The sequence below is a fragment of the Aquila chrysaetos genome, chromosome 7, assembly GCF_900496995.4.
Source record: "Aquila chrysaetos chrysaetos chromosome 7, bAquChr1.4, whole genome shotgun sequence".
Taxonomy (NCBI): domain Eukaryota; kingdom Metazoa; phylum Chordata; class Aves; order Accipitriformes; family Accipitridae; genus Aquila; species Aquila chrysaetos.
Window position 1 is genome coordinate 21,456,607 of NC_044010.1, and position 14,374 is coordinate 21,470,980.

Here is a 14,374-nt window from a genome sequence, read left to right on the forward strand (position 1 = left end):
GGATCAGGTCCTGTCTGGCAGTGAATTAATGCCTCTGTCAAACTGTTTCTCTGAAGGAAACATTAATTTGTCTTTCTGAATAAGAAATTTCTTTCTGAAGAGCTGTGAAGATTGACAAAAGTTCTATAAAGAGAAAAAGGAAATATAGCTTCCTTAAGCAGCATTGGCCAATTGTTTTTGCTGTTGGGGTTTTTTTCCAGTGCAGCCATTGAGGAGTGCTTTGTCAGCAGGGTTATGCTGATAACTGGCTACACGTCAACTAAGATGAACCTGAGTCTATTGCAGAGGGGTAGAAGGCAAAAAAAAGAAGAGGGAGAGAGACAAAAAAAATACATTATTAGTGCTTCCTCAATATCACAGAAACCACTAGCAGGTCAAAGTTGTAATAATTTCATTTCTGAATAAAAAAATCAATGCTGAAGAATGATGAAACAACAGCTACAATGGCTGCTTCAGGTGTTGTGATACCATTCTAGCACAATAACCTTATTATTCACTGTAGTTCTTCCTAGCATGTCTTGACCACCTGTAACAAGCGTTTCTGAACCTGCGCACAGTCAAAACCTCAAATTAAATCTGACAAACACAGGAAGTGTTTTGAGCTAACTTGTCCTCCCTTCACAGTTGCTCATTATGGAGTGACCTACTCTTTTCGTGTCCTACACGACTCGCATCCCTGTAGGTTGTGTTTATTGAAAGCTGATAGTTACAAGTGCTGACATTTGCCAGGTTTTATATACCAGGGAATTAAAATAAGAATCTGACAAACAAAGGCATTGTAAATAACATGAGAGACCCTTACTAAACCTGTACACTGTATGAATGCGGAGGAAAATTAAGTTACTCTACTTTCAGAGGCTCTTTGTGGTGCTCAATTCCCATTGTATGAGTGCTATTAGAAGGGCAAGCACATAACTGCAGATATAATGTCAAAGTCATCCACATTATAACAAGGTTTCACATGCTCCATAATGAAGACTTCATCAGAGAGTGAAAATTATTGGCTCTCGTGTTGGTGACTTTTACAAAAATCTTAAAAGTAGAAAGTTTGCCAGCTGGATTAATCTTCCTGTGCACAGTCATTTATGAAGCTTTGAAATTTTAACCATTGGCAACAATGCTATAATTGAAAAAACTCCAAGAATATCAGTTCGATGACAAACAATGGTCTGCTAAATAGAGACGTGCTGTCCTGACAGCCCTGCTTCAGCTATATGGTATGATATGTGCCAGCAAAAGCAGAGAAGACATTTTGTAGCATCATAAAACTGCTTCCAAACATGAGCACCCTGCAGCTATTAGAAACTGCGTGAGAATCACCAAATGTCAGCCTCATGCTCAACAGCATTCAATTTAATAAATGGATTTAAGAAAGTGAACAGCATAAGATGCTTCAGAACACCCTTAAGACTACCATGATAATATTGAGTGCTTGAGAAAAAAAAGCAACTGTTCACTGTAAAAAAAAAAAGGGTGAGAGTTTTGTGTCTCATTTTTGTTCCCTGAGACCAATTAAGAGCATTCTGTCATTATTATTGTCAGCACTAGTAACAGTGTATGAACAATAATCAATTTACTGACAAGTCCTAATATTGATGGTCAGAGGCCTGCACTGAGGACAACCCCAGATTGTTCCAGCAGTTAACATCATTTTTTTTTCTGAAATTTTCTTTTCTGAGTACATTTATCCAAATCTAAAGGAAAAAAAAAAAAGGACAGTGGGCAAAAGGAGTCTTTCTGTGTACCAGATCCACACTGTGCTACACATCTGCCTGGAAAAAAATAGAATTCTTTTTTGTCCTGAAAACTGTTGTTGAAATACTTTATGTCTTCTTATTCTCCCTTCCTTTCCTTTTCTTCTCCTTGCCCTCCACTCCCATGGCTGCTCCAGCTCTGAGTGTGACCTGTGAGGCGAGAGGTGCCAGGGATGTCAGCAGGCACAAAGACACCCCTGCACCAAACATTTCCTGGCATATGCCAAATGTGACCAAAGTAGAGGAAACCTCAAGTACTCACTAAACGATGCTGAGTTTACCTGTCTTTTACTAACTCTTTTTTGTTTTGTTTTCAACAGTGCTGCTACTGCTGGAAAGGCATGTAATATTTACTTGTCCCACAAAAGTCTCTATATTGGTCCAAGCAGGAGTTTCTGATCAGAGCAACTCAGTTTCAAAGCGAAGTTTCTTCACCCAGACAGTTCTACCGGAAGTATTACAAAATGCTGTAATTCTATGATCAATTAATTAAAGAAAAAGTAGCTGCAAAACTACTGAAAGGTTTTACCCTCAGTTAAAGTACAAGGGTACTTACCGGATCTCAGAGGTCTAGTACTTTTACCATTAAGTTTCCAATTAACTAATTGACATCAGTTTCTATGAAAATCGTGCCTCCTAAATCCCTCAATGAAATCAGAAGTGTAACATATCAGCAACCAAAAGCTGAAATTGGTATCCGTTCCCTTTCATGGGCCTGCATGAGACTGTAAAGAATATTAAAATATGGAAGGGGTTGTTCCTTGAATATTCTTAGTTAGCGATAAGTGCTTGTGAAAACACTTCGGATTTGGATAACTCCCAAAAGATCCAAAAGCACATATGGACTATGATAGAAGGAAGCTCAAAGTAAGTCCCATGTTTGGAAACAGGTTTTCATGTCACAAACATTCATGTACAGAAAATCAGAATATGTTTGAATGTCCCAGGGCTGTAAGGTTCACAGAATAGAAAGGCAGCCCTTTGATGGGCAAAAATCTGCTACTACACTACAGAGATTACCCTGGAAACCAATACTTCATCTTGATTAAAGATAAGGCTAAAATTTTACCACAGATTTCACCAGACCCAAGATTTACTTGCAGGTTGTCACTATTCAGAGTTACTTACTATTTCAGATGTTTTAAGGTACATTCCTGTGCTGCTATTAATACGTGCACATTGATGCAGAGAATCACGTATGGCACAGTAGACAACGAGCTGCAACACACGCCATAATCCTTCTGCAACTGTGATCATTCACCCTGATTTCTCAGGCTCTGCATACAGGGCTGAAAAACTCAAATCAAGATTCATCAATGGCTCTCCCTTACTTACAAATGCTCTAAAGGCACCCAATGACCCAGTTTACACTTAAACCTCATATTCCACATAGATCAAACATAAAAGTGAACTTGTATAAATCTCTAAGTGTGATGGATCTAAGACAGCTTTCTGGGCAAAGAAGGACAAAAAATAGGAAAGCCTCATTATATGCCTAACAACAAGGTAGAAAATACGTAGATGAGGCTTATGCCTGATGGGAAAAAAGAAGAGAAGGAAGAAAGGGGTGGGTAGGCTGAAGCTAGTTTGAAGCCTGTGACACCAGAGTAAATGCAAAAGGTTTGTTTATCAGAATCAGCAATTCACTGGGAGATTTGGGGGACTGGGGAAGGAATGGCACAGAGAGATTTTTTTTAAATAGAAACTGGATCAGGTGCCTGTCATTTTAAGATTGGGAGCAGGGGAGACAGGTCTGCAGTAGCTCAGGAGAAGAAAGTGTTTCAGGCAATTGGTGATTAATTGTATTCTGCTATGCCACATCTCTTTCTATTAAACCTTAGATAGCCAAATCCGTTTCCTAATTGTTTTTGCGTTTCTCAGTCTTCCTTTTGTCTTGCATAGGAGTAGGCAATTTCTATGCCATCAATATCTCATTAAGGGGCCCGGCACATGAAATGCCTTGTTTTGTTTCTAATTTTGTTTTCCAGGCTTTTTGCTACATTTTATGACATGGCATTTTTTGTTTGCTTGTTGCGGTCCATTTATTCTCTGGCATTCCCTTTCCCCAGGTTATAGCTTTATTTGTTTCTTTGCCTGTTGGCACTCGAGGTATATGTAAATTATTGTTACATGCTTCACCATCACTACCTATTGCTCTTCATTTCCCCTAATGACATTCTCATCAGAATGCTAGTGCCTACTCAGGTTGTACATGTGTAGAAAACAACTTCAACTCATCTGTGAGGTCTTTTTTTTTTCTCTTTCCTATCGCAGTTTGCCTCAGACTTCTATTCATGAGGTAAAGAATACAGCTGCATGCTTTCTGCCTAGGGCAAAATCCTGCTGCCACTAGTGCAAGTAGCAGCTTAGAGGAAAAAGGAAGGGCATTCACACAAATAGCTAATCAAAGGGTTTTTAATGATACTCATTAGGAAAGAAATTCATTAACAAGCCAGCACATGAACATTCCCTGAAGGGAGAGTGATGTTATTGGTCACATCAAAGTCCCCACCTGACTAACACCTTTATTGCTGTTCATAGTAAGGCCAAGTTAGCAGCAAAATCAGTCGCATTCAGTTCCTGCTAAGGAAAAAGTCAGCAAGGCATGGTCATTGAAACTGGATCAATTCTGTTTTACTAATAAGAATGGCTTTTCACAGGGATGTGTAGTTTCGCAGCCACCACTGATGCTTTTGAATTCACACAATTTTACATTTCCTACCCTTCATTCTCTCCCCTGCTCTTTCTCTCTCCTTTTATTTGGATACCTCTGACTATGTCCAGACTGGTGCCTGTGTTAGTGGTGCAGTCCCATGGCACCACAAACCTCAGATGGATGGGTGCTAGTGTCCCTTTTCGAACAGAAGTTTGCAGAAGGCAACCTGATTGCAAGGTGCAGTAGGGACACATGATAAACTGTAGGCAGATCATTCGCCTGGACAAGGCACCAATCCAGGCACACCAAAGCTTACACCTACTACTCAGGATAGACACAGCCTCTGAACATCAGAGCCATTTCCAACTTGCAAGCATATAACTGCCTTTTTTTTATACTCACACCATTACTTACCTATAAAAGGGACTCTGTATTTTTCTGCCAACTCATTCCTAAAGATTAGTATTGGTATCTTGGGATGCTCATTTGCTCTGCAAAAATTAGGTTTTTAAATAGACTGAACCAGAAATCTCACTTTTATTGCACTGCCCTGATACAGTAGAGCTCAGTTATTAGAACAAATTGGAGCAAGCCGCTTCCTGGTTGTTATACTCACATAATTACTACAGGCTGATACATGAAACCATGATTCACTCTTGTGCTTAGAGGCGAGATCTCCATTTTGCAAGGACAGAGCAAGTTCTATTATGCATTTTACTGCCAAAGGAGGTCAATTAAGTTTAATTGGTTCTAATTAGCACTTGCTCAAGCTGTTATATTCTTTACCTGCATCCGAGTGGCTCTCCAAGTGCTGCACAATGGATTCCTGCTTTTGAACACAAAGAGGAATTACTAATGGCATCCTTGAAGGCAAAAGATGCACTGATCAGCATAAATGGGGAACAAATATCAGCACAAATAGTAGCAGGCCTTTTTAGAAAAAAAACACAAACATTTCATCCCCATCTGGCTTTGATCAATTGAACTGAATGCAACTGTGCACCTTGTTGTTTAAAGTTATAACACAGAAAGTACACAAATGTAATTATTCTCTACCATAACTTCCTTACAGCTGAAAGACAAGTACTGGAGAAAGGGGTGGGGGGGAGCGCGGAGGGACAGTGTAACAGCTTTGAAAAAATAAACATCATTTCAATGGTAGCTAAGACAAAATACTAAGAAAAGGAAAAAAAAAAATCCTCAAACACGTACATCTGAAATGCTTTGTTTTCTAGGATTTTTGAGGACTGTTTTATAAGGTTTGTGTTTAAGTGGCAGGTTTGGTTTTTTGGTGTGTTGTTTTGGTTTGGTTTTTTTTAACATTCTGCTGCAGAGAGAGGAACAACCTCACTTGCCTAAATGTCAGCGTAAGCCATTTCAGTCCTCAGGATGCGGTGAGAAGCCGGCATCGAACTCAGGATGGTCTACGACAGGCTGAGTGAGGAGTCACATGCCAGTAGAGATGCTGCAGGGCTGAGGTGCACTCTAGGAACTTCTTGGCTGCTGGGGTCTTCCTGGATGTAGCTACACAGTTAAATAAAGGCAGGCTAGAGAGCAATCTAGTCCTCACGCCAACACTAGAGCTCAGAGCTCTCTCTCCTCAAATCCCCAGTCCACATTCACAGCATTTAGGCATGGCCCTACATCTCCTCTGGATCCCATGAGATGTCTCTAAGTCGTACCTGTTATTTTGGGTGGAGGAGCGGTTGGCATGGCAAGAGGCCAGTCTGAAACAGAAGCAGGGAACAAGCTAGAAACAGCAGAGCAGATGTTTGGGACCACTGCTCAACTGTGTTCCCTTGTCCCCTCTTAACTAATAAGGCATATATCCAGCCCTTCAATGCATGGAGAGCATTACATGCCTCCCCCCCACCCCCGCACCACTGCGCCTTTTCTTCTTTTACACCCCCCCATGCCAGGCACCCCAGATCCAGCAGACAGCAGCAGCACTGAATACACAGACCATAGCAGGACAGCACCGAGACAAGGACTGGGCAAGGTGGTCCTAAAACGTGAGACTTGCCTGACTAAGTGGTCCCACTGTGAACTGCCACAATGCCTAACTCATTGGAGACCTTCCCTGCCGTGAAAAACTTCATCCTCAGCGAAGTACGCTGCCTCTACGTACGTGATGCCTACAAGGTGCCTAGCAAAGGGATCCACTGACACTCGCTGAGCCTGAAGCCACATGTGTTTCCCAGCTGGAGACTGCTGGGGTGCGAGCAGCCAGGGCTGGGGGCTCGTAAACCCTGAGCATGCTCCAGTCCCACCAGCTTGGATTAACCACACATTTAAAATAAAGTACCAGATTTAGTGTCCTGAGGGTCTAGGCCTCCTATGGACTTTGGATAATTTATTTTGGTATGGAAACCAAAAGCAATGAAGCTTATACCTATTATCAATGGTTCAGAATTACATGTGACACTGTAGTGGACTTGGCTGATTCTAAGGCAATGTATGTGTTCCTTTTTTTAGTATTACTCTTTGCTATCTTTCCTGCTATTTGAATGTACCTCCTAAATGAATTGTCCGTTGCCCACGTGGTTTTAAAAAATAATTTATTTTTAGCTAACATGTTCCAGATAGATGGAACACAAAACGTGTTAAAAAAATAAAAATGAAATTAAAAAATCCTCCCCTCAGCAAACAAGTTCCCCCCAATCTTTACAAAAGAAGGCCAACTTTTTTCCTTCTAGTTCCCCTGCTAAATTTCCACAAGGCCATTAATCATAAAAAACCCAAACTCCATAAATTGTAGAAAAGCCAAAGGAGCTGCCTGTATTTTAAAAAAAAAAAGTTCCTGCCAGAATCTCTCCTGACCCGATTACCTTTCCTCTGTCAGTTGTGAGGACTCTTTCTCAGCCTCAGTACACACCTTTTCTCCTGGCTGGCAATGTACGGGCTGAGGCAAGCATAAACCAGCATATCATTATTTCAAACATTCATGTCTTCCTTTCACACTGGTGTATAGTTAAATCAATGTACTTAAAACTCTCCAAGCTTCTTTTCTTTTGTACTTTTGCCAAGGAACGGTGTTTCTGTTGTATTTCAGGTGACAACCAAAAGTTATTCAAAAGGTTTACTGACTTGGATAAGGACTTGAGAAATAATAAATAACAAAAAAGAAATGTCTGTTGTTTGCATCACTGAAATGGCTGCCCATACAGCAATACACCACTGAAGCACATGTAACAATTTATTATTTGGTCCTTCAGCCCTCGGGCATTTAAAATTTAGCATATATTCAATGCAAAGATTGAGAAAAATTGACCTAGCATCTATCTATGTGTTCTGGGGATATTCTGTACTGGGTTGGCAGCAGCTCCACCAGTACAAAACCCCAAGTCCAAGGGTTCAGACCCACTGAACACAGGTCTGACATGTCCACTACTTTATGGGCTTTTAAGCAAAGTAAGCTGTGCACTTGTGGTCCTTACTGTACATTGAGATAGTATGTCTACAAATGGAGGATGTATCACTAGAATAGCTGTATCAGTGTAATTACATTGGTACAACTATTCTCAATATAGACAGGACCTTAAACAGAAATCCCTATGACAGGCAATGTTTACCACTGGCCTATTTGTAAGACAGCTCTTAACTTAGTTCAAAAACCAGCATATAAAATGTTCCTTGTTACCTGTAAGTGGACAGTGATGATTATAGCTCAGTCTATGTTATTATTGCCTGATTTTCCCAGTTTGGGTTTTCACATATTGACTCCTTACTCAAGATCTTTTAACATAGATTTGAAATGTGAATACGTTTTATTTTTTCCCCAGTAAATATACAATACACACTTCAACAGTACTATTAACCAACTTTTTATGCCAATTAAATTTTGCTGCACTAACAATACCAATGAAACACATTAAGAGGTCATACTTTTTCGTGAACAAACTGTAGCCAATAAACAGTTTTTTAAAAAAAACAAATTAAAAAACAATTCTAAGTGCTGCCACAACATCCCTTTTCTTTAAACACATTATTCACAATAAAAGTTCTCAATTTAAAAAAAAAAAAGAAGAATACTTCTTTTAAAATAGTAAATTAAATGGCATTTTAAAAAATATGTACTGTGGTTCATTGGAAGTACACTGTATAGAAAAGAGAGAGAAAAAAAAAGACGAGACATCACCTGTAAGATAATGGAGACACTTTGCGATACACAACACCACCTTATGTAATATTGTAAGCAAATTATTAATGAACAAAAATGTACAGAAGCAGATGGACAAGTTAGTGAATATCATGGTACTGCACAGCTTTAATACTGACACACATTTACTTTCCAGTGGAAGAGATAAAACACATATTTGAAAGTAATTGGGATGGCTTTATCAACGTCTAATGATACTGAATTTTGAATATAATATAGTAAGGTGTTCCACCAAAGCTCAGCACAAGCTTTTGAATTAAAAGGGAAAAAAAAAATTCTACCAGTGACTGAGTTAAACATTTTCCAGAGAATTAAATTTGAATTGTACACTGAATAGTCTTCTCTTCATATGATAATACCAAAATAAAAAACATACATATGTAAATATGATGCCTTCTTTATCTTGCTTTAACGTTTTTTGCACATTTTTACGTAATGGTTTTAACTATAATGGTTTAACAAGCAGGAAAATTACATATATTCATTGGTCACATATATAAATAAATGCATACATTTTTTTCTCAACTTTTTTTGGTTTGTAACCTGCTAAATAAGAGCCTTGACCTTAAGGAAGTTAACTAGCTTTTTTTTTAATATTCAGTAGTGCTGAGTTATAGTTGATGGCTGTAGTGTTTTATCTTATCATGGAACAAGTTAATGAAATGAAAAGCAACACATATTTAGCACTGTAATTTACTTTTTTAAAATTCTGCCATTACTAAAAGTGTTCTTAATACTGGTGAGCTCCAAGGCAATATATAAAACAACATAGACTGGTTATATGAAAAGGGTATTCAAATGGAAACTTGTGTTCATGGTCAGATAACTAACAGAAATAAGCTGTAGGATGCAATATTTAAATTAAGCATCAAATGAGTGGGCTATCCACATACAATATTCTAAGAAAAGTTTGACAATTTACTCATTGAGATTTGAGAAGTACAGAAGATTTGGACAAAGTCATGAAAATTAATGAAGAGACAGGATGCTGTCATTAATGTCCACTTACAGAGTCTGGTTTATTCAAAAAGTGTATAAACATGCGTTATTTCCTCATCATAGTAGTGTTTGAAGCCACTCACTAAAACACAGGTCAAAGATTTTCTTTGCTTATATCCAACTTTTTGGATGTATTGTATTGCCAGAAATGTACTTAATGCAAGTCGAAAATAATTTGACTGTTGCTTTCTTTCCAAACATCATTTTACTACAAATTTAGTGGATCCAGCTTCAGCTCTCACAGACTTCAGGTAACAGAACACAAAAGTTTGTTTAGACTGCATCAAAACAATTAATGTCATGAATTTCAGTGGTGCAGCTCTATCCTCTACTGTACTATACATGTATTGGAAAGATGAAATAAGATACTCTGATATTTCAATTTTTTGGAAGCAGCTTGAATATGTCTCAATAATAAATTGCATCCTTAACTACTTACTAGGTATTTCTTGAGTTTATATTATTTGTTTCTCCCGGGAAATCTGTCTTATATTTTGGGTTGGAGAAATTAATAGTAATAATTCTTTTAAAACTGCAATATAAAACCAGCTTTAGTGAAACACCTTAAGTTCTTTTGTTTGTAACAAGGTTTGTTTTTCTTCCCCTTTACTTAATGGCATGGGATGGCTAAAAACAGATACTAAGGGCATCATTCTAGTGAAAGGGTCTAGGCCATCTCATGCTACCTTTAATTTTCATATTCATTCTTTAATCTCACACTTCCAACTTCTGACCCCTTCTTAAATAGGAAGAATGACTATGTTGCTTGCTTCTAAAGGATTTAAATCTGTCTCTAATGTCTTCACTGACATCAGTTTTGCCTGTCACTTTCTCATTTCTACACCCCAATGGAAAACCACCTAACACACTCCTTTACATCCAGCATCATCCGAAGTAGCTTACAGTATGTAAACCTTCTTCACACATTCAGTCTCTTTTTTCTTCATGTCATGAGGAGTAGAGTTTTGTGCTTATCACCAAATAAAATTGCAGTGCAAACTTTAAACATAAAAGTTACACAATTAAAAGTTAATATATGGCACCACAGCCTATTAATTCACATATAGTACAACCGACCAATAAAAACAGACATGAATATGAACATAGCTAAAAAGAAGGTGAGCTTGCATAGCAATGCAACAAAAGAAATTATATACAGAAGGAAATCCTTTTCATCCTGGAGGGTGATTTTTTTTTTTTCTTTCTTTTTCATATACTCCTGACAAGGAATAGTTTAAGGTGGATGGTGTATTAAAGAGAAGAACACAAGTAAGGTATCTGTGGGATATGTGTGGCTGTGTGTCTTTACATTGCATTTACAGTTCTTTTAATAGTACATAAATAAAGAAAATGTTCATTGCACTGTTTAGTGTCATCACTTCCATGAGTTCAGACCTGATGGTCCATCAGAGCAGCTTGCAGTGTGTCTTCTCAACTACTCTATAGAGAGAAACAAAGAGAGAGGAAGAGGTTGTAATAAGGAGAAAAAAACACAAAACAAAGCCTATGGCAATATTACTGCAGCACAGGATGAATATTCAATAGGTTGGGAGAAGAGAGTTAATTGCTTCTAAGATGAAAAGCGATGGATGCTAAAATTCAGCACTTACCAACACCATATCTGAGACAGCACATTTCAGGGTTTGTGGACCAGCATTAGCTCTTTTACAAGCTACCGGGCAGTAACTGTCAGGAGGTACTGAGGGTCTAACTGCAGCAAATAGGAGGCAAACAGGCCAACAGCTACATTGCTTTTACTAGTAAACATACCAGTATGCCTGAGCTAGCTGGGAGGTTGGTGTACTACTTCAAACAATAGAGTCAAACCTTTTGGCATCTGGTACTACCATCACGTACACAGCATTAACAAGGTTTTATACCAGGTTTAATAAATATTGAGTGATAATAGAAAAAAATTTGGAAAATAATTCCCCTGGCCTGGGAAGCTGAGGAAAGAGTTGGGATATACAACTGAAAAACTGGGCTACACACTCAAAGAAAGAGGACCTCCATCTAGGGTCAAAAAGAGCAGACTACTGCTCATCAAGCAACAGAAGGTTAAGGAGAAGGCATCACAAGCTTGCCACTATGCCCTTTTCATTCACTTTTCTAAGAAAAACTGCCAATGGCATTTCCAAGACAAGCATACTACACTGTGCCAAGAAAATTCTAAATTTCCTGATTTTCCTTTCAATTTTCCCAGTGTTTCACTAGCATTACACACTGAAAGATGTACTATGTAGATAACGTTGGTGTGGCTTACAGATTTGAACTGGTCCAAACCAAAGAACAAAAGAACTTAATTTGTTTGTCATCACAGGCAAAACACCTCAGAAGGCAAAAAGATCCAGGTCAAATTTAATCTGACTACCACACTCAACTTCCTCCTCTCTTCACAACAGATTTATAATTTTTTATTTTAGTCTATTTGAGAGTTTGAACTGAGCTAGAGATAAACTTACATAATTCACCAGTAAACTGTCCTTGACTGTTTGATCCCACATAGCCTACATCGAGAAGGTCACTGGCATTGCGTTGGTGACCTCCTCGCAAGACTTCACCTTTTCTAGGTCCGGTTGATCCTTTAGAAGAAGCTGTTCCTGAAGAGCTGTGGCCGCCAGGGGATGGGAAGTTGGGTTTACTATATGGTACGAGTGCCTCTTCTAAAAAAGCAAAGCAAAACAAAACAAAACAAAATAAATACCAAATAAATTCCTATAAACAGGAATAAACAGGCTATTCTTATATGGACATCATTTTCATTCCTGCCCTCAGATATCTGTCTTTTGTCTTGGTTTATAGCATCAAAATTTTACCTAAGAAAATACACAACTCAGTGTTGTATCCCACAGACAAGGAAACCAGAATGAATTTAGTCTTGCTTTCATGTAAACTCATAAGTTTAATTAACTATAAAAAGTCTAGATTCATTATGAAGTAATAGATCATGAATCATAGATACTTTAATAAAAAAAGATTCACATACAATTTCCCAAACAATGCAGCTATGATTAGATTTTTGCTTCAAGCCTACATGAATGTGCTTTTTCCTTTTTTTAGCTTAAATTATGGTAACATTACCACAATCAATTTAGATAAAGAACTACAATATCAGCTAATTTAATTAGCTTCCAGCAGCTCAGTAATTTCTAACTAAGCAAAGTACACTGAAGATTTTTTTTAACTGGTTGTGAATTACATTGGAAAATATTATACCATACACAGTATTAATAGTTGTAATATTTGGGGTGAGTAAATCTTCCTGCAGCTTGCTTCATGTTACATTATGAGCAAAAGGCTTACTTTTGCTCACTTAACTTCTTCCTCTGTGAAGACCTGTATTAATGAACTGCTTGCGAGAGCATGATTAATACCAATAAAGCATAGGACTGTATGTCTTCATATGGGATGAAGTAAAACAAGACATCACATCCGATTAGAGCTTCCAGGACATATTGTTGTAATAATCCTAACCTAAGAAGCAAAACAGCAGCACTGATTTAACACTGAAATAGAAGCACTATTTTACTTCTTTGCTGTGTATGATCCACTTTTGCTATCTCAGACGCTGAAGAAAGAGACCTTGCTAAATATAGTTTGATTCAAGAAAGAATATGAGTATATATGCTTAACCTCAAACACAGGAATTGTCCCTTCTGAAATCAGTGGGATATCTCCTGCTTGAATCTTAAATTTTTTAAAGTGATTCTGAAAGGAGTTCCTTTATTTTGCTTTTCCTATTATCTTCACTCCTAAACAACCTGATGAGGAGAAACAGACTTTCTTTGACAGAGGGCAGGAACACAGAAGGAAAAGTAGGTGGGGATGGTTGGAAAGAAAAAAGAGATAAAAATGTTTTTATTCACAATCTTGAAGCCTTTGCAAAGGCTGCAGCAGAGGCACAATTAACTTAGGGAAATGCCAAATGAGAACAAATTTGTGGAAGAAACCCAGGATTTCATTCTTTGTGCCTGCTGCCACAAGTGAATCTGTTGCAGAAGAGGGCAGGCAGCTGACTTCTTTCTCTGCCAAAGTATCTCCCTCTGGCCCTGCCCAAGGGACCAGAATACTTCCGCTGCAGGACGTAAGGGCATTATCAGTGTTTTGTGCTATCCTTGCTGAAATATAAAGACATGCTTAAAAGACATAGTAAAATGGCATTTAACAGCCATAGCCTCCTAAATTATGTTACTTGTTCTTTATATATCAAGCCCTAACAATAGAATCAGATGCAAACCTGGTTTCCAAAGGCTGGCTAAAATATGGAACAGCTTGCATTAAGGCAGCAATAAAGCAAGCAGCATAAATCAGTTTAGCAGAAAGCTGGATACATCTTTAAAGGATGGAAAGAAAAGTCACTAGCATTGCAAAAGAGTTTGAAGATGACATATATGGTCAATTGATTTGTTTTTCTAGTTTGTGAACTCAGGATAAGGCCTCCTTCGGGTTCAATGAAATATTGAGAAAAAACGACCATGAATAAATATAAAGTGCATTATCATTATAGAGCATATGGTGTGTTAAATTATCTGTTGTGCCCTCAGAAATAAATACAATCCATAAAATAAGCAATTGTGACATAAAATAAAGGCTAAGTTTTCCACAACATTCTAGCACATGAAAGGCAGTTGTCTCAAGTCCTTAGAATGGGCTCACATTTATTACACACTCAAAACAGTGTCCCATGCCCCAGGCCTGAAAAGAATATGGGGAGGCTTTGCCAATGCCTTTCTCTTTGAAATACTGAGCCTCTGATTTGAAGATGCAATTCTAGCCCCTGTGAAATCAGGATATATGTGGGTAACA

At 38.1% G+C, this 14,374-nt stretch overlaps 1 protein-coding gene across 16 annotated transcripts in view; it reads right to left on the minus strand.

The window, feature by feature from the left end:
* Positions 1 to 4,153: 4,153 nt before the first annotated feature.
* Positions 4,154 to 14,374, minus strand: part of ROBO2 (roundabout guidance receptor 2) — a 952,677-nt gene continuing 942,456 nt past the window's right edge. For 14 of the 16 annotated variants that reach the window (XM_041124896.1, XM_030020184.1, XM_030020193.1 and 11 more), the window contains 2 exons: positions 12,031 to 12,231; positions 4,154 to 11,008 (listed from right to left, as the gene is read on the minus strand). In XM_041124896.1, coding sequence (XP_040980830.1) covers positions 11,007 to 11,008; positions 12,031 to 12,231 — 203 coding nt within the window. In that variant the 3' untranslated portion in view covers positions 4,154 to 11,006. The remainder of the gene's footprint in view (positions 11,009 to 12,030; positions 12,232 to 14,374) is intronic. The other 2 variants (XM_030020192.1, XM_030020186.1) reach the window with 1 other exon arrangement.